Raw genomic sequence first — 25,490 nt, 5'->3', positions numbered from 1 at the left:
CACAGAATCAGATATATTCTGTGCAAATTATATAATTTTGTTAAACTTAATAAATATGTACTTAAAATAAAATGTAATAAAATTTGTACTTAAAAATTGTTTCTGGTTTAAGGGCTTAAGAATTTATGAAAGATTTCGCTCACTACCAAGTTGAGTTTTTTGTAACTCAGTGGTGCTTTGAGGGAGGAATCCATAACATCATTGAAAATATAATGGCTGATGCAATAATGCGGCTGGATATTCAGAAAAGCAGATTGCAACATATTTAGCAATGACAAAGTCATTTTAGATGAAAGCAGTGTTGACAGGGTCCAGTTGAATTTCCTCCCCCTGGTGTTCAGTTAGCTTTTGTGCTGTTGTGCTTAATCGCTCAGTCCAACTCTGCAACCCCATGGACTGTAGCCCACCAGGCTCCTCTGTCCATGGGGATTCTCTAGGCAAGAATACTGGAGTGGGTTGCCAGCTGACAAATACCAATACAAGACAAATAACACAATTATTTATCTCCTCAGTATATATATTGTATTTATACTGACTTATCTATGGACTTTTTAGAATAACACCAATATATCAGGAGAAAAGGATATTTTGTGAGATGTACTGTGAGCTATGTCTATTTCACTCCATTAACTGAGAGTACATATCTCAGATAATTACTGTCGCCCTTTACCTGACTAGAAGGTGCTATTCCCCAAGCTGAATTGAATGGCGTAGGTACTGCAAATGATGGAGAGATAAAGAGAAAGCAAAAATTAAGTAATGGTGAATGTATATACCATGCTGATGCTTTGTCTTTTTTCATACTGAACTGGCATGATATAGTTTAGAATGGAGAGCTGGTCTGTGGTGTCCTCCAGAACTGCAGAGATCCTCAGCACGTCTAGAATGGATAGCGGCTTCATGATTTCTGGGCTGGTTTCTATGACTGCTTCTTTGGCTGTTTCTTCCTTTTCTTCTACAGAAGTATTAGGTGGTTCTCCTGTCACTGACACCGTCACTTCAGAAGGCCAAGCTTCTGGAGGAAGATTTGAGGCTTCCAGACCTCTAAAGAAAGAAGGAAGGAAAAAAATTAGTCAGCCATCAAATGTTTAAAATGACTTAAATCCAAAAACACAGGCAGCATGTAGATGGGTTCCTGTAAAGTCCATTTTGCCATATACTCAAGAGAATGAACGGAAGTACTTTGCAGATGATTCTGCTTAATAACCCCCAGTAACATTCTGACTTCCCAAAGAAAAGCAACTTATTGTTCATAAAAGATGTGAAGCCCCTGCTATTTGACTATGCCTAACCAGTTTGAACTTGAGCCAAATAAACTTTTTTTCTAGCAACATTTTCAGGTGCTAACCAAAACTGTCTCATGGTTATGTTAACTGAAAGCTGAGCCTCTCTGTACACCGGGTGCCAAATCAAATCCTGGAGACAGAGTTTGGGGTGGAGAAAAGGATAGCTAGCTTTATTGCTTTGCCAGGCAAAAAGGAACCTAAAACCATGTTCTGTCTCAAAAAACCAAGAGTCCCAACCCTAGAGAATTTGATGAGGGTCAAAGGTGGGGTCTCTAACAAGATTAGAGTGTGGGCAGAATTTGCACTTTCTTAATCTCATTTTAGGCGGTGGGTCTTCTAATCTTGATGAGCTTCTCTGTTCCCTTTCATCTTGCCTCTGGTGATTTTTGGCTGCTTCTCCCTTGATTGGGCTTCCCTGATAGCTTAGTTGGTAAAGAATCCACCCGCAATGCGGGAGACCTGGGTTCCATCCCTGGTTTAGGAAGGTCCCCTGGAGAAGGGAAAGGCTACCCACTCCAGTATTCTGGCCTGGAGAATTCCATGGACTGTATAGTCCAGGGGGTTGCAAAGAGTCGGACACGACTGGGCTACTTTTCATTTTCACTTTCCCTTGATTAGCTTCCCAGGTGGCTCCCATGGTAAAGAACCCACCTGCCAATGCAGGAGACATAAGAGGTGCTGGTTCGATCTCTGGGTAGGGAAGATCCCCTGGAAAAGGAAATGGCACCCCACTCCAGTATTCTTGCCTGGAGAATCCCCATGGACAGAGGAGCCTGGAGAGCTACAGTCCATGGGGTCGCAAAGAATGGGACATGACTGAAGCAACTTAGCACATATACCCTTGATTAGCAACTGTTCAAATCTGCCCTTTGGAACTCAAGGAAAGTTATAATGCTGGAGTCTTGCCTACAAGAAATGGGAGACAGAAAGGCCTCCATGCCTGGGAGCCCTACAGGGCCCTGCTCCATTTCAATTAGCAAAAAGTGGAATGGAGTAGCCACTCTCAAGGTGGCCCATATGAGTCTCACCTTCTTGTACTCATGCCCTTCTGTGGTCTTCCCCACACTGAATAGGACTAACCTATACAAGCAAAAGGATATTGTGGCTTCCAAGACCAGGTGATTTTGAGACATTAAAGTTTCTCTATCATTTTCTCAAATCTCTTACTCTGTGGGAATCCAGATGCCTTGTCATGAGGATACTTCAGAAGCCCTATAAAAAGTCTCATGAGAGTGAGGAACTAAGGCCTCTTGACAAAAGACAGCATCAACTTGCCAACTCTGTAAACGAGCATCTTGGAGTGGATACCCTAGCCCCAGTCAAGTCTTCAGATGATTGCAGCCCTGACCAACTTCAGCTTATAAGAAACCCCAAAACAGAACCATCCCACTAAGCTGCTCCTCAATTCTTGACCCATATAACCAAGCTACTCCCAAATTCCTGACCTTCAGAAACTATGTGAAATAATAAAACATTTATATTTTTAAGTCACTAAGTTTTGGAGTAATTTGTTACACAGCTAGGGTAAATAATACACAGAAATTTAATATAAGTCATTTCATAAATATATATAATAAACTGGAATTTGGAACATACTCTTCCATTCTTCTTGAGTTAGTTTTAATTTTCTTGGTACATTATAATCTCACGGAAATGCAATCACCTAAAGTGGGAAAAAACATTGAGATTAGTTTAAGGGAGTGTTGAATGACATTTATCTCTATACCCTCCCACTAAGAGAAAAAGAAGTACAAGAGCTGTGGCTTATCCCCTTTAGCTTTGCAGAGCAGTATCAGATGGAAGAATCATTGCCATCAAATGGCACAGGTCTGTTTAGTGTCCAGCTTAACTACTGGCAGATAAATGCAATCTTCATGTTTCTTAAGGCAAATTAATGCCAATGTAGGGCTTCCCTGGTGGCTCAGCAATAAAGAATCTGACTGCAATGCAGGAGATATGTGTTTGATCTCCGGGTCAGAAAGATCCCCTACAGAAAGAAATGGCAACACATTCCAGAATTCTTGCCTGAGATATCCCATGGACAGAGGAGCCTGGTAGGCTACAGTTCACATGGACATGACTTAGCAACTCAACCACCACCACCAATGTCCAATATGTCTTTTGTATGTTTTTAAATTATATTCTGAGTATTAACTGGTAATCTCCATATACAACAGATTTACTTTTCTGTTATTCTGATTACTAAAATATTTGATGGTTCCATTCCCCTATCTGCTAGATTAACAGAATTTATTGCATCCAGAAAAACAATTGCCATTATACCTAGAAAAACTATTTATCCTGAAAATAAGTTTAATACTGCTATCAATATGTTATCCTTCCTCAGTAAAGGGAAGTCCTTTCTGGTTAAATAAGCTTTACAATGAGAACAGACTACGGAGAATTTTGCCATATACAGAGCAGACAGTGAATAGTCAGTTTCCAGTATGATCTCGTCTACAATAAAGTGATCCTTAGGAGGGTGGTACAAGTATGTCCCATGCAACAAACATTTTATATGCAAAACTGAAAGAATATTATAGATGTTCAAGCTGGTTTTAGAAAAGGCAGAGGAACCAGAGATCCAACATCTGCTGGATCATCGAAAAGGCAAGAGAGTTCCAGAAAAACATCTATTTCTGCTTTATTGACTATGCCAGAGCCTTTGACTGTGTGGATCACAATAAACTGTGGAAAATTATGAAAGAGATGGGCATACCAGACCACCTGACCTGCCCCTTGAGAAACCTGTATGCAGGTCAGGAAGCAAGTTAGAACTGGACATGGAACAACAGACTGGTTCCAAATAGGAAAAGGAGTACGTCAAGGCTGTATATTGTCACCCTGCTTATTTAACTTATATGCAGAGTACATCATGAGAAACGCTGGGCTGGAGGAAGCACAAGCTGGAATCAAGATTGCTGGGAGAAATATCAATAACCTCAGGTATGCAGATGACACCACCCTTACAGCAGAAAGTGAAGAGGAACTAAAAAGCCTCTTGATGAAAGTGAAAGAGGAGAGTGAAAAAGTTAGCTTAAAGCTCAACATTCAGAAAACTAAGATCATGGCACCCGGTCCCATCACTTCATGGCAAATATATAGGGAAGCAGTGGAAACAGTGGCTGACTTTATTTTTTCAGGCTCCAAAATCACTGCAGATAGTGACTGCAGCCATGAAATTAAAAGACACTTACTCCTTGGAAGGAAAGTCATGACCAACCTAGACAGCATATTAAAAAGCCGAGACATTACTTTGTCAACAAAGGTCCATCTAGTCAAGGCTATGGTTTTTCCAGTGGTCATGTATGGATGGAGAAGGCAATGGCAACCCACTCCAGTACTCTCGCCTGGAAAATCCCATGTACAGAGGAGCCTGGTAGGCTGCAGTCCATGGGGTCGCTAAGAGTCGGGCATGACTGAGCAACTTCACTTTCACTTTTCACTTTCATGCATTGGAGAAGGAAATGGCAACCCATGCCCGTATTCTTGCCTGGAGAATCCCATGGACAGAGGAGCCTAGTGGGCTGCCATCTATGAGGTCGCATAGAGTCGGACACGACTGAAGCGACTTAGCAGCAGTAGCAGCATGTATGGATGTGATAGTTGGACTATAAAGAAAGCTGAGCACAGAAGAATTGATGCTTTTGAACTGTGGTGTTGGAGAAGACTCTTGAGAGTCCCTTGGACTGCAAGGAGATCCAACCAGTCCATCCTAAAGGAGATCAGTCCTGGGTGCTCATTGGAAGGACTGATGTTGAACTTGAAACTCCAATACTTTGGCCACCTGATTTGAAGAACTGACACATTTGAAAAGACCCTGATGCTGGGAAAGATTGAGGGCAGGAGAAGGGGACAACAGAGGATGAGATGGTCGGATGGCATCACCGACTCAATGGACATGAGTTTGGGTGGACTCCGGGAGTTGGTGAAGGACAGGGAGGACTGGCATGCTGCAATTCATGGGGTTGCAAAGAGTCGGACAAGACTGAACGACTGAACTGAACTGAAAGAATCTTTACATAAATTGGAAAAAAAAAGATATTCCAAACTCGCTAAATTTTCCAGTACAAAGGCAGTCTTAGAAGCAAGTTAATATGCTATTAAGATTTTGTTCTTTTGCTGCGTTGTTCTTTATTTTTCCATTTTTCAGGCCTGGGGCATCAGTAAGTATGCCTCACATAAGTAATAAAGGCCTATGCTTAGTGCTTTCAAGTTCTGGCTGCTCATTCCTCAACACTAGAAACTCAGGAGTCATTTCTGCTTCCTCCTTCATCCTGACATCAGCATTTCCCCAATTCAAATCATCACCAGGTCCTGTGGATTTTACTTTCAATTTCTATTTCACCCAATACCCTGCTGAATCTAGCTGTTGTTTCTTGCTTGAACTACTCTAACAGCTTCCAAATTAAGTGATCTTTTTGAAATAAAGGGCTCATCTTATAAAATTGAAAATTTCATTGTATTTCTTAGAACCTCTCAATGGTTTCCCATTAACTTGAGGAAAAAAATAAAATTCTTAACTTGGACCATAGGGCCTGCTCCTCTGTTCCTCTCCAGATCCATCTAGCACTGCCCTTTTACTGCTCTCATGGTTCCAGCTTCAATGGGCTTCTTTCTTCTAAGGAATCATGCTCCCTTCTAACTCAGGGCTTTTGCATATGCTATTCTTTCAGCTTGAACCACTCTTCCCCTAACCTCTTCACCTTGTAAAGTCCTACTGGTCCATCAGGTACCAGCTTCAATCAGTGGCATTTTGCTATGTATTTATCTCTTAGCCCAACTGGAGCCAAGCTCCATGAACAATTTTTTTCTCACACCACCTTCTAATGTGCCATATATTTTACATTTTACTCGCTCGTTGTCTTGCTCTCCTACTAGGATGTAAGCTCCATGAGGGCACAGATTTCTGTTGTTCTGTTTACTGCAGCATCCTCCAAGCCAAGAACAAAATTTTGTACATGGTAGTCAGTCATTGAACAAACTGTTGGAAAAAATGAATGAATCCATAGGGCAACACAAATAAATGTGCAATAATTAGGAAAGGTAAATCTCTGGCATCCACTAAGCTATCCCATTCCAGTGCACAAATATTTACTGAAGACCAATTGCACTTGGGCTAGGTGATGGGCACTTGGAGTTTAGCAACTCCTGTCGTTGTTAAGTCGTGTCCAACTTTTTTTGCGACCCCATGGACTCTAGACTGGCAGGCTCCACTGTCCATGGGATTTCCCAGGCAAGAATACTGGAGTGGGTTGTCATTTCCTTCTCCAGGGCATCTTCCCAACCCAGGGATGGAACCCGCGTCTCCTGCATTGGCAGGGGGATTTTTTTTTTTTTTTTTTTTTACCGGTGAGCCACCAGGAAAGTCTTTTGGCAGCTGAGTTCTCCTTAAAAGGCAACAAGGCTTTTGTCAGGGCTGTGTTCACCCTCAGAGTCAAAACGAAGAATGGCGGTAAGAACTTAAGTCATTTCTCGAAAGAGATAAAGGAGTAAAAGGAGGAAAGGATTAAACGGGTGGTAAGGCGGGAGGCGGGGGGGCGGGCGTTCCAGGTGGCTCAATGGGTAAAGAATCCGCTTGCAATGCAGGAGCCAAAGGAGACGCTGGTTTGATCCCTGGATTGGAGAGATCCCCTGAAGGAGGGAATGGCAACCCATTCCAGTATTCTTGCCTGGAGAGAGGAGGCAAGAGGAGGTTCTTCTTCCCATGGACAGAGGAGCCTGGCGCGCTACAGTCCATAGGGTCGCAAAGAGTCGGACACGACTGAACAAGGACGCAGAAAGGCAGAAGAGGGCTTCCCAGGTGGCGCTGGTAGTAACGAACACGCCGGCCAATCCAAGAGATGCGGGTAAGCTCCTTGGGTGGGGAAGATCCCTTGGAGGAGAGCCTGGCAACCCACTCCAGTACTCTTGCCTAGAGAATCCCATGGGCAGAGGAGCCTGGTGGAGGACGGTGCAGAGTCGCAAATAGACACGACTGAGTACACAAGCACGCAAAGGGGTAGGAAAGGTATAGAGAAGTAAGAGCTTTCTCCTCCTGCTTTCTTGCTCGCGGTCTTTCTCTTTCAGGCTAGGATCCGAGAGCTTCCGTTTGCCCTATTCCTAAGTGGTAAGTAAGAAGAAAAAATACCCCCTTGTTGGCGAATCAGTTCTAGGGTACTCGAAGCGTAGGTCGTCCTCCCCTCCGGCTTCACTTTGCCAACTACACCCCCGGATGCCGTCGGAACCAAGCTAAAGTGTTTCTATGGCAACGGACAGCTTCGGAGGACCTTTTCTTCTCTTTTAGCTGGCTACCACTTTGCCTCCCTGTGTTCCAAAATAATACATTTGTAGCTTACAAACATAAAAGGACTTAGGGAAAGAATTGTACAGATGATTTTGAACGTGGTTTATTTCAGTCAGAAGGCGATTTCTGAGGCTTAGTTTTTTGGCGGTCGCGGAAGTTACCTAAACGGGAGCGGGGCGGGGATGTGTTTACCCACAAGGCCACGCGGCGGGTCCTCGCTGGTCTCTTTCAGCCATCTTGGACCCTGTGAAGGTGTGTGGATTTCCTGCAGCTGAGCTTTGAGGGCAAATAAGTGGGGTAGGCTCGGCTATATCTCTTGGACGAGGCACTGGTGTGACTCCGAGGCTCTATCAGCTAACGATTTCTGTGATTTCCAGCAACAGGGAGCACAGGATGGAGGAGATATGGGACTGATGGTGCTGGTCCCCTGGCCTCCGAGAATGGGTGCTCCGGTAACCCCAGTTGCTTCCGGGCCCTAGCGGAGTAAAATATAAAATAGATGCATTTTGTCTGGCAGCAGCGGCACCCTTAGGCAGGGTTCTTTGTCCACTTACTGCCACCTCAAACCTGTTTTTTGCATGTTTACTATGTCTTCCCTTAGCTTTTCGTTCCCGTTCAGTGTGTAAAAGGGTTCTCTGCGTTCTTCTCTGGCTTCTTGACCTTCGTTTTTTCGTAGTGATCGTAGGATAAATTTTCGTAAGACTTTATTTTGGTGTTTCTAGGAGTTATATCTTGTAGTGTAGAATCTTGCCACTTTAGTTTTTATCTTCATTTTGGCGTTTGCTTGCTCATCCAGCATTCTTTGAGTTTGGGGTGCTGTTCCACAGGAAGCTAGTAGGTGGGAAACGGGCATTGCAGGGTTTTAAACTGATTATTATTTTTGTTTTAAGGCCTGCTGGGAACGGGACTTCTAAAACGACAAATATGTCTGGAAGGTATGTGTTTTAAATATCATTGCTTTCTACTTAACAGTGTACTTGTTGTTTATTAGGCGTGATCATAAATGTAAGTTTAAGTCTGGTGGGGAAAAAAAAATAGATGTTTGGTATAGGTAAATTTAGGTGGGGATCATCACAAGTCAAACCATACCTGTTGCTTGTTGAAGTTAAATGAGATCTTTTAACAGCTTAGAATTAACAATGTATTTTGTCTTAGGCTGTGGTCCAAGGCCATTTTTGCTGGCTATAAACGGGGTCTACGGAACCAAAGGGAACACACTGCTCTCCTGAAAATTGAAGGTGTATATGCTCGAGATGAAACTGAATTCTATTTAGGCAAGAGATGTGCTTATGTGTACAAAGCAAAGAAGTAAGTGTATAGTATTATACTCTGGACTTTTTACTTGATTTGTCTCATTTTAAGTTGGTAAAGTAATTGATACGGTTGTGGTTTTTACTTTGGGATTTTAAGCAACTTTAGGGTAGTGTTGGATGTAGATGTCTACTGCACTTAGAAAAATTACAGCTGTTAATTGTTTGAAAGGAGGAGTCAGCTTCTTATGATTTTAAGGTTTTGTAGAGCATTTTTCGTGTACCTTAATTCATTTTGTTGATCTCTTGTTGTATTTTTTATGGATGCTTAAAGATAGTCTCTCTCTAGAGTACTGGTTCTTAAACCCATTCCAACTCAGTTAAAACTTTTGGGATAGAGGCTGAGGGAGAGGTGGAAGAAATGGGTGGTCTGTTGTTTTTTAACTGTTTTAAAAAAGATCTTTGGGGAATGCTTTCATCTCCTTCAGCCCCTTTTCCTGCTGCAACCAGAGAGATCCTGTGAGATTTTTAATTATAAGTCAGATCATTTATACTTCTGCTGAAACTCCAGATGGTCCCCTCATATGGTTAAAAGCTGAAGTCATTAAGGAGCTTCTAAGACTTTATGCATTTAGGGCTCCCTGTGTTTTCTCTTAACCCAGCTAAGATTCATCTTGGTTATATATTTTTATTTTAACATAAGCTGTTCCCTTACCTTCCAGTCTTTTTTCCAGCATTAGCTTTTTAGTAATGCCTTCCCTGGCTGTTTACAATTACAAAGTTTCTCTCCCTATACTCAGATTTTTTGTCCCCTATTTCATCTACCCCCTGCCTTCTCCACTATTACAGCTATTAGCATTTATTTCTCAAGTGAATTAAGTGGTTAACTGGGGTTGAGGGCCATTGATCTAGAAGTCATCTTGATTTTGCACCACACTATATTGGGTCTGTGGGTTCTCATGCCTTTTTTATTTTAATCGTCTTAAAATCAGCAACACAGTAACTCCTGGTGGAAAACCTAACAAAACCAGAGTAATCTGGGGAAAGATAACTCGAGCTCATGGAAACAGTGGCATGGTTCGTGCCAAATTCCGAAGCAACCTTCCTGCTAAGGCCATTGGACACAGAATTCGTGTGGTAAGTACATTGTTAACAGCATGGAACCTTGTGGAATCAAACTAAGCTCAAGGGGTTCGGCTTGGACCACTAAGGACTATTGTGATAATAAAATGTCACCAATAGTTCAGGCTGTAAAATTAGCGGCTACTGTGAAAATATATTATGGAACATTTTCTTGGCATTATGTGAAAAGCGAAGGCAAAGGGTTCAAATGGATTGAATTTGGTAATTGCTTAGGTAATTGCTAAAGCTGCCTGGAAGTGGTGGGGAATAGCATTTGACCTTTGAACAACACAGGGGTTAGGGGCTAGTAGGAAATCTACCTATAACTTTGCAGTTGCCATCTGCATCTGTGGATTCAGTCAACTGCAGATTGTGTAGTATGTATTTACTGAAAAAAATCTGTGTATAAGTGGACACGTGCAGTTCAAACTGGGATATTCAAGGGTCAGCTATTTAAACAGTTTTCTGGCATATGTATTAGGCTCTGAAGTAATTGCTAGAAAATGAAAATTCAGTATACCTTTTCCTGGCATAATTATTTTTTTTTGGACGTAATTCTTAATATCTCCCATCTCTTCATCATGACAGTCTTGAAATGGGTATTAAGGTTAACAGATGCTCACATCCCAAGGCTTCAGGCAAAGCCTTCAACTCCAGATTCTGTGGTTTTTCTAACAGGATGATGGCTCCTGTTTTCTTTAGTTAGGATGCATTTTTAATAGATATGGCTACATCTTTGGGGACACAGGGCACTACTGAACCCTGCTGAGCAGTTGAAATTTTTCATCAGAGCAGGTTTTTACTGTTAATGCATGTGAGTGAAGTCGCTTCGGTCCGAACGTGACCTCATGGACTGAAGCCCTCCAGAGTCCTCTGTCCATGGGATTTCTCAGACAAGGATAGTGGAGTGGGTTGCTGTGCCCTTCTCCAGGGTATCTTTCTGACTTGTCTCCTGCACTGGCAGACGGATTCTTTACCACACCACCACCTGGGAAGCCCCTGTATTGTTAGAGGAGGCAAAATTAAATGGACTCTGTGTTCCCAGTACTGATGCTTAGTCAGTGAATATTCAGAAACTGAAGGCTATAAATATTAGTTCCCTTCCCATGAGGATATGAGTCATTGGGTGCCTCTCAGATAGGTAATGGGATGAGAGGTGTATTTATGTTGTGGTATTCAGTAACTCTTGTATGTAACATGTACCTTGTGTTCTTTTCCCCTCCAGATGCTGTACCCTTCGAGAATTTAAACTTCTTGAAAATAAATAAAAGTGTGGATTTGTCCTGTTGTGCTTTTGTTAAATGGCTTACAAAATTCTTTGTCCTGAATACAGTTGCTAAGTCGTAAAATGGTGGTGGTTATCAGGCATATACAGAATACACAGGAGCCTAGAGAATATAGGACTATAGGAGGGTTTTGATGAGGATGGATGTATCTTGTATCTTAATACAAGACCTTAAATGGTAGGGGGAAGATTACAAGTGATTTTTAGTTGGAAACAGTGGAAGGGAGTATCTTGGAAGGTTTCTAGTGATGGCGCACTGGAACCTAGCCTATGGAAACATTTTTTAATTTGGCAGCACTGTGTGGCTTATGGGTTTTTTCTGTTCCCCAACCAGTGATCAAACCTAGGCCCTTGGCATTAAGAACCTTGTTTTGATCTAAAGTACCTTGTAATAGCACGCACTTGTTTGATATAGATTGGTTGGGAAACCTGGGGACTAAAAATGGTAGATGGGAGAAATTTGCGGAATATATTCATGGTATTTGGTGTCTTATTTGAACAAACATGGGTGAGAAATATTTGGGATTTGTGACTGGACAAAGCATTCCAGTATTTATATAACACTTGGTTGGGAATAACATGTAACTTGAAAGTGTCTCCAAAATGCCCTAAGTCTTAGAAAAAAAATCTTAATAGAGGGTGGTCAGGATTGCCTGGACAGTGTTGCTTGCTTTCTTTGGCTCCATGTTTTAATATAGTAAAGTGCAGGATTGAAATATTTTGGCACGATATAATGGGAATTTGACAAACTGAGCCCCTTTTGACTTAAAATTGTATGTGGGCTTAGTTCAGTTCAGTCGCTCAGTCGTGTCCGACTCTTTGTGACCCCATGAATCGCAGCACGCCAGGCCTCCCTGTCCATCACCAACTCCCGGAGTTCACTCAAACTCACGTCCATCAAGTCGGTGATGCCATCCAGCCATCTCATCCTCTGTCGTCCCCTTCTCCTCCTGCCCCCAATTCCTCCCAGCATAACAGTCTTTTCCAATGAGTCAACTCTTCACATGAGGTGGCCAAAGTACTGGAGTTTCAGCTTTAGCATCAGTCCTTCCAAAGAAATTCCAGGGCTGATCTCCTTCAGAATGGACTGGTTGGATCTCCTTGCAGTCAAGGGACTCAAAAGTCCTCCCAACACCACAGTTCAAAAGCATCAATTCTTCGGCGCTCAGCCTTCCTCACAGTCCAACTCTCACATCCATACATGACCACAGGAAAAATCATAGACTTGACTAGACGGACCTTTGTTGGCAAAGTGGTGTCTCTGCTTTTGAATATGCTATCTAGGTGGGCTTATCTAAGAGCTCTTAAAAATGAGTAGAACATAGCAGTTCTACATTTCACTTAGTTTAATGGTGGCCCTGAAGCCAAAAGAGTCAGGGAAATTGGGTATGTATGTGTACTGCCAGTCTTTGTTGTCTAGCAGCTGTCCAGCAGCAACTGTTGGGAGGCATGGCCATAAGGGAAACAATGTGGGTTGTAAGAAGCAGCAGTTTTGGAATCATTGAGCAACCATGCTGTCCTCACCCTTTAAAGGCCACCACATTTCAAATTTCTTAAGTAGGATCTTATGGAAATTGAACTTGGAAAGTTGGGTTAAGGCAAGAAGAGCAGATGAAATATCACTTGCCAAATTTGATGTGTAAGCAGAAGGCATTTGAGGAACCAATTAACTGGGTTATATAATGTGACTAAAACCTATTTGGAATAATTGGAAAGTCTAGAAAACTACCAGATGCCAGGATATTAGTATTTAATTTTGTTTTTGACTGTGTCATCCATAGCATATGAGATCTTAGTTCTCCAACAAGGGGTCGAACCCACGCCCCCCCTGCAGTGGAAATGAGTCTTTCTTAATATGGGATGCTTCACCTATTTGTGTGTCATTCTTGTGTGGGGACCATGCTAATCTTGGTAGTATCCCAATTTTAGTTTGTATGCTTCCAAAGTGAGTGTGAAGCAGAGTCTTAACCACCAGACCACCAAGGATGTCCCAACAATATTCTCGTATTAGAGTGTCATTGAAGAGCTTGAGTGACAGGTGACAAAATTCATATTTTAGAAAGATTCCTGTGCAAACCAGCATAAATGAAGGGAAAACCAAGCAGGCTTTGCAGTCTTAACTAAGATATTTGCACACTGAAATAGACTAAACATTAACCAAATTTTAAAACCAATTGTGGAGAGGAGTCTTCAGAAGTAATGTTCTCAGCTTTGGTTGCTGAACAGGTAACTTTACACAAATTTGGGGGACCAGGAGATGGTTGGGAGGGGAGAGTTCATGAGTTCTAGAAAGCTGGAGAATGCCCACCTGTCAACATGTCTAGGAAAGGTAGTTACTGGGGTCTGGATTAGGCGTACAGAAGAGAGGAAATCATCTCTGTTGTAGGAGTTCAGTGGATAGATCCAGGGATGATGGTAGAGTAATGAGGTGGTAGGCACTTGAAAAAGCAAGCTGAGTGTCTAGGATAACCAGAGTAAATGCAGTTGGAAGTAAGCCTTGCGCACAAATTCATGCACACTCAAACTGATGGAATGGTAGCACTTGTGAGAGCCTGTATTGGGCTTCATCTGCTCCCATAGAGAGGTTTGGTTTAGTGCAGACTCCTCAAGACAAAGTTACATTGGAGGAATTGCTTGTTTCACAGAAATGAACTAAAATGGCTAGCACCTTGTCCTTTAAACTGTTAAAACTGCCACTCCACAAGGGTGACACTGCTGTTATCTCTAGGAACTTGATAACTGGTACCATTCTTTCTTTATTCACAATCCGGAATTTGTGGTTTTGTGTAGAGCACATACTAAAAGTGATAAATTTGGTTTAAAATCCCAACTTCCTTTTGTTGTGGGATGATAGCCACATCTAATGCCACTATTCTTGTGTAGGATTCCCCACCCATTTTTTTTTTTTAGTACATAATCTTATCAAATGTATAAATTCTTGGGAATTTTTTTTAACCTACTACAGTTCCTAGTATAGTAATTTATAATATTCAATTCTTGAAGTGACTGTTAAAAGCTCAGTGCTTCCAGTTCCCAGTTTTTTGGTTTCTTTTGTGGGCCACAAGGAGACTAGTTTTTTATAGTTTCTCACAGCTTAGCTTTTAAGCTTTTAATAGCAAGGATCTACCAGGTTTCCTCCAGGGTTAAAAGTGTTAATTGCTCAGTTATGTCCAACTGTTTGCAACCCCATGGACTGTTACTCTCTGTCCATGCAGTTCTCCAGGCAAGCATACTGGAGTAGGTAAGCCATTCTCCAAGGGATCTTCCCTACTCAGGGATCAAACCCGGGTCTCCCGCATTGCATGCAAATTGTTTGCCATCTAAGCTACCGGGGTTAACGCATTTGCAACTCTTAACATTCATTGATTGTGCAGAAAATGACTTTAGTTAAGAAGTGGGTTTGGGACCTCTGGCGGTCCAGTGATTAAATCCAATGCAGGGGGCAGGGTTTGATCCCTGGTCAGGAAACTTAAGATCCCACTTACTGTGAAAGTGAAAGTCGCTCAGTCGTGTCCGACTCTTTGCGACCCTATGGACTATACAGTCCATGGAATTCTCCAGGCCAGAATACTGGAGTGGGTAGCCTTTCCTTTCTCCAGGGGATCCTCCCAACCCACAGATCGAACTTAGGTCTCCCGCATTGCAGGCGGATTCTTTACCAGCTGAGCCACAAGGGGGAGGACAAAAAAATTTTAAGTGGATTTAACACGATATTAAATTAACTACTTTCAACTTAAAAAAAGGTAGGTCCTAAAATCGGTGACTCAGGATAAGTAAAATTGAAAAGTACATTCCACTTACCTTTTAAACAGAGAGCTAAATTTTAAGACTTTGCATCTATTTATGTCTAAGCTCCTGGCACCTGCTGCTGCTGCTGCTAAGTCGCTTCAGTGGTGTCCGATTCTGTGCGACCCCACAGACCGCAGCCCACCAGGCTCTGCCATCCCTGGGATTCTCCAGGCAAGAACCCTGGAGTGGGTTGCCATTTCCTTCTCCAATGCGTGAAAGTGAAGTCGCTCAGTCGTGTCCGACTCGTAGCGACCCAATGGACTGCAGCCTACCAGGCTCCTCTGCCCATGGGATTTTCCAGGCAAGTTGCCATTGGAGTGGGTTGCCATTGCCTTCTCCGCCTGGCACCTAGTGGGTCCATATTTTTTCACTGGATAACTGAATTAAAAAGTAAAACTCCTTCAGTAAGGACACGCACTTATCACCATCTCATTACCATCAATACCGACTAATCTCACAGCGCAACTCACGTGGGCTGCTAGACCGGCTTCACGCGAATGAGACGCGATGATCGTGATGCGACTCTCATCTTCCGCGTTGAACTTCTTACCGGTGACGCAAGCCAATCAAAAAGCAACTTTCAGCCGCCAAGTCCCTCCACCTGCCTGGAGAGGCGAGGGGCGGGGCTGGCGCTGGGCGCGGAGGCGTCACGTACTCCATGGTAACGACGCTCGGCCTGAAGATGGCGGCCGAGTCGGGTAGAAGAGCGGGTTCCTCGGATTCAGGCCTGGGCCCGAGCCGGTGGCACTGGAGCGGTCCTTTATGGGTCCGAGGCGTTCTACTTCTTTTGGGTGGGCTCCGGGCAAGCACCACATCTATTCCTGTCTCCTTGCGCAGTTCTCCTCCGTGTCGGCACCACGTCCCGTCTGACTCTGAGGTAGGGCGACGGAGGGGCCCTGTGAGGGTAAAGTAATATGGGAGGCAACGGTAGAGAGGATAGGGTTGGAACAGGGTGTACTAGGGGAGAAAGCGAGATTGGGCCAGAGACTGGACTCTGAGAGGGTTGGGACCAGCCATCAGCTCTCTTCTTGCACCCAGCAAAGTGGCTCAATTCGGCACTCGAAAAGAACATCATCACTTTCCCGTGCGGAGAGTTGTGCTTAGCAAGTTGTCCTAGAGCAGTGGTTTTCCAACTTGGGTGTACATCAGAATTACCTACTGTGCTGGGCTTAATCGCTCAGTCGTGTCCTAAGGACTTGTTAAAATTCAACTGGCCGCTCCATTCATTCCCTCCCGCTGCCCACTTCTGACTCATTAGATCTCGGATGGAGCCTCAGAATTTGCAGTTGAAGTTCCCAGATCGTTGATGATGCTTCTTGTCCAAGGACCTTACTTTGGAAACCACTGACCTAAAGGTTTGAAAAAGAATTGATTGGAGAGCTAGACAAAATCGTTGCAGAGATATTGGGGGTTCTCTGGAGACAAAATTCAGATTTATTTTTAAGTTACTTCATCACATTGCTTGCTTTAACCCTGTTCTCCTGCCCTGAAATACCTTTCTCCCTCCCATTGTATTTTTCTTCCTGTCCAAATTCTTTCATTCTTAGTTCCTTAATCGCAAGGCAGCCTGCTGAAACCACCCCAGCAGAATGTTCTTTTCATTTTACAATATGTCTTATCTGTACTCTTTTCTGGCACTTAACCGAGTCCCGCTATGTGGTGACAGCTTATTTTTCAGACATATCTTGCTTTTGTAGTTGAATTGTAATTTTCCTTGGTATATGAGGATTGTGTCTTGTACTTTGATTTCTGTACATTATTTAGAGGAGGGCCACAGTAATCAGTATTCTTTGAGGAAAGGAGACACAGTACCTGGGGGCAGGGCTGCATGTTGTGATTGATTTTATATTAATATTTTGTCTTATTACTTTATCAAAAAAGATTAATTTGGAAATTTTCAGTTCAGCCCAGAAATCTAAATCTAAGAAAATTCATTTTTGTGATAATTTTCAAATTTTTCTGTATGCTGTTAAAATCATATATGCCAGAATTCTAAGTTTGGTGTTTGTGGCTATATTACAGCTTTTATCATGACACTGCATTCTGGCTGAATTGTTTTATTTATTCTTTAGTCTCTTAGCAACTTGTAAGTTTATAATACAGTATTGTAATCTGTAATCACTGTGTTGTACATTAAATCTCCAGGACTGACTTATCTACTAGTTGCAAATTTGTACCCTTAAACATCTCAGTTCTCCCACCTACCTAGTGAATTCTTTTTAAAATACATTCCCACAAAGCCCTGCATTTCTCTCTTTGAATTTAGATCAAGAGAAAGTAGTTCAAAGAACTGCAAAATCTCTGTACTTGAAGGAACCTTAATAGCTGTTTTCTTCTTGTGATTGTTGCCAGTGTACAAATCTCTTACTTATATTTGAACATTTCCACAAATAGGGAAATTGTCTCCAGAGGCAGTCCCTTTGCTTTTTGGAGAGATCATTGTTCTTTTTATAGAACTGAAAACGGACTTCTCAGGCAGTACAGTGCTAAGAGTGCTAAGAGTTTCCACTGCAGGGGACACATGTTCAATCCCTAGCAGAGAACTAAGATTCCACATGCTGTGCGGTGTGGCAAAATAAAATAAAGGTACACAGTTTGAAAACTCCTCCTGAAACTTCCCTCTATTCTTATTTATGGCTCTTGGCTGAACAAACTAAATAGTGATGGTGCTTTGGATATTAAAAGCAAGCTATTAAATTCTTGAGAGTTCTCATTCCTAATAAATTTTCCTGTTTCTTCATAGAGTATGTTGTAACAAGTCCTCATAGCCATTCTCTTTGCTTTAATTTGGACACAAAGAATAGGCAAGTGCTAGTCATTGTAACAGTAGAGACTGCATCTCTGATAATTGCAACAGGAAATTACAGTAACTTTATATTGGTAATGATGGGGAACTACAAAACATTTGACTCATATAACTTGTTCTCAACTGAAAACTTTTAAGTTTTGGTTTAATTTTTTATTGCATAAATTAAAATAAAACCAGAATAGTATAATGAACTCCCATGATCCTTCACCCAGCTTCAACACTTACCACTGCTCTCTTATTCTGTTTCATATACTTCTGTCCATTCTCTGTCCACCCATTGTTATTGTTACCTTTACAGGTTTTTTTTGTTTTCCCATAAAATTTATATATACTAAAATGTAGCAAATGCAATCATTTACATTCATGTAAAACCAACAACCTATCACAATACAGAATAGAACATTTTCAAGTCTCCAGAAAATTTTCTCCTGTTCTGTGCCAATCAGTCTCTCCCATCTCTTTTCTTTTTTTTATTTTTTTCATATTAGATTTAGATTTTACAGCAAATTAGTTTTGCTTGTTCTAGAATTCAGCTTAAATAAATGGAATTATATAATGTATAATATAGTAGATCACATTGAATTTTCCAATAGTAAATCAACCTTGTATTTTTGGAATAGATTTTAATTGGGTATGATATATTATCCTTTTTAATACACTTCTGAATTCAGTTTCCTCATAGATTAAGGATTTTTATATCTATGTTTATAAGTGATGTTGGTTTATAGTTTCCTTTTCAGTGAAATTTTTATTAGCTTTTGGTATCAGAATTATGCTGACTGTACAAAATGAGTTGGAAAGTTCTATTATATATTTTCTAAAAGAGTTTGTAGAAAATATCTTCCTTAATATCTTCCCTGCCCTTCACTATCTCCCAGAGTCTGCTCAAACTTATGTCCATTGAGTCAGTGATGCCATCCATAACTGAAACTATCAGGGCCTACAGTTTTCTTTATGAAAAGTTGTTTGTTTGTTTTTTAACACTTTCATTGAGCTATAATTTATATACCATAAAATTCACCCACTTAAGTATCCAAATAAGTGATTTTTAATAAATTTACAGAGTTATAGAACTATCACCACAGTCCAGTTTTAGAATTTTTTCATCAACCTGGAAAGAACCCTTGTGCCCATTTACAGAAAACTCATGTTTTCACTTCTGGCCCCAAGAAACCACTTGGTAGGAACAGATAAATTCAGTTTCTCTGATACAGGTCTATTCACAGTATCTATTTGATCTTGTGTCAGTCTTGGTAACATGTGTTTTTTGAGGACTTTATTTCATCTGAATTGTTACACTTACTGACATAAAGTTGTTCATAATATATTTATCCTTTTGATGTCTATAGAATCTGAGTGATATCCGCACTTTCATTTCCAATGTGGTAATTTGTGTTTATTTTATTCTAGTCCATTCTTTCTAGGAGCTTATTAATCTTATTAATAATTTTAAATAGCCAACCATAAGCTTTGGTAATTTTCTTTAATCATTGTTTTCTATTTCATTGTTTTCTGTTTTGTTATTTCTCCTTTCTCCTTATCGTGGATTTACTTTGCTCATATTGTTAGGGGGAGACTTACATCATTGTTTTTGAGCTCTTTTTTCTTTCCTACTATAAACATTTAAAGATCTGTATTTCTCTCAGTACAAATTTAGCTACACTTCACAAATTTTGACACATTGTATTTTAATTGTCACTTAGTTCAGATGCTTTTATTTTCCCAAGTAATTTTATCTTTGATCCATGGGTTATTAAAAATGTTTAAAATATAATTTCTAAATATTTGGTCCTTTTCTAGATAGCTTGTGGTTATTAATTTCTAATTTAGAGAATATCTTCTGTAAGATTTCAGTTCTTTGAAATTGTTTTACATATATTTCAGCATATGCTCTGTCCCACTAAGCTTTTCTGTGTAATAGTAAAGAGTATACTATAGGTACTGAGTGTAGTTTTCTGTACACATCAATAAGGTAAGGTAACTGATGGTACACTTCAGATTTCTATATTTTTTATACAAGTTTAAGGGTTGTATTCCATTTACAGTTATTATAAAATATTAGCTATAGATTTCTATGTTCTTAAAATTTTTTGTCTAATTGATAGGATCTTAAAATTTTCTATGATTATAAATGTTTTTCTTTTTCTTCCTTTAGTTCTGTCAGTTTTTGCTTCATGGATTTTGAATCTATTGCTAGGTACATTCACACTGGAGAATCCCATAGAGGGAGGAGCCTGGTAGGCTGCAGTTCATGGGGTCACAAAGAGTCAGACAGTACTAAGCGACTTCACTTTCACTTTCAATCCTTTATTATTATAAAACATTCTTTATTACTGGTAATACTCTCTACCTTTGTCTGCTTTGCTGATATTAGTCTAGCCATTCCAGCTTGCTTATGATTAGAATTTTATATCTCACCTATCTATGAGATGTAAAAGTTTATCTTTTATCTCACTAGAGATAAACTTCAGTATTGAACATCTTTCTTTTAGTGCTTTAACTATTTGTTTCATTGTCTTCTCATCTTTATTTTTTTAATTAAATACTTTATTTAAAAAAATAAAAACAGGTTTAGACTCACTGCAAAATTGTGAAGAAGGTACAGAGATTTCCCAAGTACTGTATTCCTCTTGACATGCATAGACTCCCCTATCACCAACATCCCTAATCAGAGTGGTACTTTTGTTGTAACTGATGAAACTACACTGACACATCATAAGCACCCAGAGTCCGTATTAGAATTTACTATTGGTGTTGTACATTCCATGGGTTTGGACAAATGCATAATGACACATAGCCATCATTACAGTATCATACATGGTAGTTCCACTGCTTTCAAAATCCTGTGTGCTCTGCTTATTCCTCTGCCATCTTTCTATCTCTGGCAAACACCAATCTTTGTACTGTGTCCATAGTTTTCCCTTTTCCAAAATGTCATCTGGTTGGAATCATGTAGTATGTAGCCTTTTCAGATTGACTTCTTTCACTCTGTTGATGTTCCGTCTCCCAGTCATATCTGACTCTTTGTGACTGTGTGGACAGCAGCGCACCAGCCTTCCCTGTCCTTCATCATCTCCCAGAGCTTGCTCAAACTCATGTCCATTGAGTCAGTGATATGCATTTAAGTTTGCTTCATGTCTTCTCATGGCTTAATAGCTCATCCTTTTAACTCTGAATACTATTTCATTGTCTGGATATACCACTGTTTATTTATCCATTTACCTATTGAAAAGCATCTTGGCTGCTTCTGAGTTGTAGCAATTATGAATAAAACTGCTATAAAGATCCATGAACAGGCTTTTGTGTGAATTTACATTTTTAACTCATCTGTGTAAATGCCAAGGAGCATGACTGCTGAGTGGTTATGGCAAGAAGTATGTTTAGTTTTGTAAGAAACTGCCAAAACTGTCTTCCAGAATAGCTGTACATGTTACATTCCCACCAGTAATTAATGAGAATTCCTATTGCTCTACATCCTTGGCAGCATTTGGTATAGTATATGTTCCAGATTTTGGCCATTCTAATAGCCATATAGAGATATCTCATTGTTTTAATTTGTGTTTTCCTGATGCTGGGAGGGATTGGGGGCAGGAGGAGAAGGGGACGACAGAAGATGAGATGGCTGGATGGCATCACTGACTCGATGGACATGAGTCTGAGTGAACTCCGGGAGTTGGTGATGGACAGGGAGGCCTGGTGTGCTGCGATTCATGGGGTCACAAAGAGTCGGACACAACTGAGTGACTGAACTGAACTGAACTGAATGATATGTAATGTGAAACATCTTTTTGTATATTTATTTGCCATCTGCACACCTTCTTTGGTGAGGTGTGTGTTAAGGTTTTTGGCCCGTGTTTTACTTGAGTTGTTCATTTTCTTATTGTTGAGTTTTAAGAGCTCTTTGTATATTTTGGATAATAGTCCTTTATCCAATGTGTCCTTTGCAAATATATTCTCCCAGTGAGTGGCTTGTCTTCTTTTCTTAATGTTAACTTTCATTGAGCGAAGTATTTATTATTAATAAAGTTGAAATTATCAATTATTTCATTCATGGATTATGTCTTTAGTTTTGTATCTAAAAAGTCATCACTAGGCACTTCCCTGATGGTCTAGTGGGGGCCAGTGCAGAGGGCCTCAGGTTGGTCCCTGGTCAGAGAACTAGATCCCAAGTGCCACAACTAAAAGTTTGCATGCTGCAATTAAAAAATAATAAATAGGGACTTCCCTGGTCCAGTGGTTAAAAGTCCACCTTCCAATGCAGGGCATGTGGCTTTGAGCCCTGGTGAGGGAACTAAGATCGCACATGCTGTAGGGCAACTAAGCCTGCGAGCTGCAGCTACAGAGCCCGTGCACTCTGGAGCTCGTGCCTTAACGGAGGATCCCGTGTGCCGCTACGAAGACTTGACACAGCCAAAAATAAACAATAAATAAGTATTAAAAAGTAAACAAAAAAGTCATCACTGTACCCATGAATATCTAGTTTTTCTCCTATAGTGTCTTCTCTAAGAGTTTTATAGTTTTGTATTTTATATTTTACATTGAGATTTATAACCCATTTTGAGTTAATTTTTATAAAAGATGTGGGCTCTGACTCTAGAGTCACTTTTTTCCATATGAATATCCAGTTGTTCCAACACCATTTGTTGAAAAGACATTGTTTGATTTTCTTGCCTTTTTCCTTTGTCAGAGATCAGGTGAATGTATTTATGTAGGTCTATTTCTGGGCTCTCTATTCTGTTTCATTGACTTATTTGTTTCTCCTTTTGCCAGTACCACACTCTCTTGATGCTGTAACTTTATAGTAAATCTTGAAGTCAAGTGGTGTCATTCCTTCAACTTTGTTTTTTTCTTCAACATTTTGTTGGCTATTCTGGGTCTTTTGCCATCTATATAAACTTTGGAATTAGTTTGTTGATATTCACAACGTAACTTGCTGAAATTTTTATTGGGATTGGCATAGGTGAAACTGGAAAGAACTGACATCTTGGTAGTACTGAGTTTTTGTATCTGTGAGCATGAACTATCTCTTGATTTATTTAGTTCTTTTTTTTTTTCTGAGTATTACATTTAAAATTTAGTTTGTTAATTTTGAGTCCTTAAGTAGCTAATCTATATATATTTTTTCAAATCTATTCCTTTTTCTCAGGTCATAAATAAGGTCCATCTTAAAAATCATGTTGTAAAGAGAGATGTTAATGAACATTTAAGAATTAAGATTATCTACGATAAAAGTATTGAAGAGTAAGTACACCATTATTCTGTCATCTTTTTTATTAAGAATCAAACTATTGAAGATACTTTCATTTGTTACCTGGAGTTCCGTAAATGGAATTAAACTAAATATGCTTTTTAATTTAGAAAGATGAAGGCCATGAGATATGATTTAAACCTATGCATCTTGAATAATTTAAACAGAACCAGCGTATATCTCCGTGGATGTGGTCAATAAGAGACCTGGCCACAATAAGTACTTGAAGGAAAAATAAGAGGAAATACCAATGTATACAATAATAAGAACATGTGCAAAATTATTAACCAGAGAGGTGATATAGCCTGATTTTTAAAGAAAGAGAGGTTCAGAAAAGAGATAAATTATGAATCTGTAGTAGTTTATGAAGAGCTATTGGGAGTAGTTGATGTCTTTCTCTATCTTTAACTTCCCAAATGAACAAGACTGTATTTGATCAACTCTAAAATGCTCGCTGAGATCTGGGGCTCCTGCCAGATATATTCTGAACAAATGAGACGATGGTTTGCCCTCAGCATGGCAATCTTTATGTTTTATGTCATCATTTTCAGGTTGCTCCCTGAGAAAAGACACCTTGTAAAGGTATGTAATAAATACTCATGACTTGAACACTTAAAATCATGCGTTTTATTATATGTTAATTTTACTTCAATAATGAAAAATATATACATGACTACTTTGTGAATGACTAAATAAAAGATGTTGGTAAATGTATTTCTCATTTTCACAAACATGTTGTTGTGATGTACTCACTAAAACTTTGTTCATATTTGATATTAAGTTTTCTCATTTTATGATGTGATATTAAGTCATTCTTATTTCTTTTACTTGTCCTCTTAGGTTTTAGGGGAGCAGAGCATGCTTAGGATAGGATGGAAAAGATGACTTTTTAAAAATATCAAAAACAGTTTTCTTGGTGTAAATGCTCATTGTCCTGAAGAATAATTGGCCAGATAGTATGAAATGCCAAGGTTGTTTATAAAGGTGCTAGCCTCATACGCTTTTTAACTATTACAGAGGCATGCGCTCACACACACACACACACACACACACACACACACACACACTAAGCCAGCTCATTATGGGCAACAGAAATTGGTGAAGTTAAAGTAGATCTTCTACATATAAGATTTTCTTAACATGAACTACATTAGTGTTGGAGTCATCTAAAGCAGTCTCAAATTTAAAGTAAGTTAGAGTGCTCGCTTCGGCAGCACATATACTAAAATTGGAACGATACAGAGAAGATTAGCATGGCCCCTGCGCAAGGATGACACGCAAATTCGTAAAGCGTTCCATATTTTTCAAAATAAACTTATTGGAGAATCTTTAAAAAAAAAATAAAGTAAGTTAGATTAATAGTTGTGATTTATGTTTTATAATATTCTATTTAAATAGAATAGGGTACGGAAGGAACTTTCTGGTGCTTTTTCCTCCAAAACTAAACTAGAAGGTGAAGAAATTCCTTTGCTCCTACGCTCACTCTCTCCCCTACCCCTAGCCACACAACCTTTGACTAAATATTGTATTTGAGTTACAAGGCTTTTTCCTTCTTCCGCTTTAGTCATTAATACCCTGTGCTTGCTTGTTTTAAATATGGTTTATCTCTTAGTTAATTCTGACTGTTTTTTTATTTCAACTTTTATTTAGAACAAACTTTTCCCACAAGCTGTTTCTTATTTAGAGAAGACTTTCCAGGTTCGTAGACCTGCGGGCACTATATTACTTAGTAGGTATGTCACATTTCACACAGCTCATTTTCTTCAATTGTTTAGCAGTCTGCCCTCTTCATTCTGTCAGTATGGCAAATTTTGAAATTTATACTGGGAGTATTTTATTATGTTGGTTCTTAGAGACCAAACCGTAAGATACAGCATGTTGGGTAGTCATTCTGTCCCTGATTTTCCATTATGACGGGACCCACTGGGTCTTTTCTTTGGGTGTAGTTGTACCCTTTTCCCCATCTCCCCTTCCTTCCTCCTTTATGTGTACAATATAGGGTTTTGAAGTGTTTGAAAACCCACATTAGGAGGATTTCCCATGGAACCAAAATTGTTTTTGAGACTACTTTTCTAATTAAAATAGTAGCTATTAATGAACTAAATATAGCAACTACTAGTTTTTTACAGTGTTTTTAACTGCTGTGAACTAATCTTGTTTTTTGTTTTTTGTAATTAAACTTTAATGTAAAAATGAACTGAAGACAATGTGCAACGAACCAATACCAATACCTACGGAAGGAAAATGATCACCATAGATGCTGTACTGAGGAATGTGCAGAGCATACAAAATGTGGTCCCATTATAGTGCCTGAGGAGCACCTCCAGGTAGTTCACCCTGCTCTTTGCAACATTTTTATTCTTTAGGATAAACTTAGAACAGATTTTCAATTGTGATTGTTCCCAGAAGTTTTTA

At 40.0% G+C, this 25,490-nt stretch overlaps 3 protein-coding genes and 2 non-coding genes across 11 annotated transcripts in view; 3 read left to right on the top strand and 2 right to left on the bottom strand.

The window, feature by feature from the left end:
• The window catches only part of IQCG (IQ motif containing G), a 54,181-nt gene extending 38,605 nt beyond the window's left edge, over nt 1-15,576 (bottom strand). For 2 of the 4 annotated variants that reach the window (XM_019956995.2, XM_070788972.1), the window contains exons 1-3: nt 7,417-7,539; nt 2,883-2,949; nt 777-1,044 (exon numbers count right to left, since the gene is read on the bottom strand). In XM_019956995.2, the coding sequence (XP_019812554.2) occupies nt 777-1,044; nt 2,883-2,890 (276 nt within the window). In that variant the 5' untranslated portion in view covers nt 2,891-2,949; nt 7,417-7,539. Of the gene's footprint in view, nt 1-776; nt 1,045-2,882; nt 2,950-7,416; nt 7,540-15,488 lie in introns of those variants that run through there. The other 2 variants (XM_019957003.2, XM_019957012.2) reach the window with 2 other exon arrangements.
• Nucleotides 7,819-11,246, top strand: RPL35A (ribosomal protein L35a). 2 transcript variants are annotated; one of them, XM_019957031.2, is made up of 5 exons: nt 7,819-7,869; nt 8,463-8,507; nt 8,728-8,880; nt 9,815-9,959; nt 11,170-11,246. In XM_019957031.2, the coding sequence occupies exons 2-5, from the start codon at nt 8,497-8,499 to the stop codon at nt 11,191-11,193; spliced, it is 333 nt and encodes a 110-aa protein (XP_019812590.1). In that variant the 5' UTR covers nt 7,819-7,869; nt 8,463-8,496; the 3' UTR covers nt 11,194-11,246. The 2 variants fall into 2 exon arrangements, with proteins under 2 accessions (XP_019812590.1, XP_019812598.1); XM_019957039.2 differs by lacking the exon at nt 7,819-7,869 and adding an exon at nt 8,006-8,024.
• On the bottom strand, nt 13,079-13,187 carry LOC139185308 (U6 spliceosomal RNA). Its single transcript, XR_011568927.1, has one exon. It is a non-coding gene; the product is annotated as a U6 spliceosomal RNA (small nuclear RNA).
• A 75-nt stretch (nt 15,577-15,651) lies between the features above and the next one.
• Nucleotides 15,652-25,490, top strand: part of LMLN (leishmanolysin like peptidase) — a 50,257-nt gene continuing 40,418 nt past the window's right edge. Inside the window, exons 1-5 of one of the 3 annotated variants that reach the window (XM_070788952.1) lie at nt 15,652-15,895; nt 22,974-23,068; nt 23,627-23,657; nt 24,726-24,808; nt 25,279-25,402. In XM_070788952.1, the coding sequence (XP_070645053.1) occupies nt 15,677-15,895; nt 22,974-23,068; nt 23,627-23,657; nt 24,726-24,808; nt 25,279-25,402 (552 nt within the window). In that variant the 5' untranslated portion in view covers nt 15,652-15,676. The remainder of the gene's footprint in view (nt 15,896-22,973; nt 23,069-23,626; nt 23,658-24,725; nt 24,809-25,278; nt 25,403-25,490) is intronic. The other 2 variants (XM_070788947.1, XM_070788945.1) reach the window with 2 other exon arrangements.
• LOC139185381 (U6 spliceosomal RNA) lies at nt 24,274-24,380 on the top strand. Its single transcript, XR_011569006.1, has one exon. It is a non-coding gene; the product is annotated as a U6 spliceosomal RNA (small nuclear RNA).

Source organism: Bos indicus, chromosome 1 (genome assembly GCF_029378745.1).
Source record: "Bos indicus isolate NIAB-ARS_2022 breed Sahiwal x Tharparkar chromosome 1, NIAB-ARS_B.indTharparkar_mat_pri_1.0, whole genome shotgun sequence".
Lineage (NCBI taxonomy): Eukaryota > Metazoa > Chordata > Mammalia > Artiodactyla > Bovidae > Bos > Bos indicus.
The sequence above is the reverse complement of the archived record's forward strand: the minus strand, read 5'-3'. Positions and strand labels throughout refer to the sequence as shown.

What these genes read in the sequence shown, in the direction of transcription:
- RPL35A (XM_019957031.2), top strand. An exon ending in TATGTGTACAAAGCAAAGAA is followed by an intron (nt 8,881 to 9,814) that starts GTAAGTGTATAG and finishes TCTTAAAATCAG; the next exon opens with CAACACAGTAACTCCTGGTG. An exon ending in TTGGACACAGAATTCGTGTG is followed by an intron (nt 9,960 to 11,169) that starts GTAAGTACATTG and finishes TTTCCCCTCCAG; the next exon opens with ATGCTGTACCCTTCGAGAAT.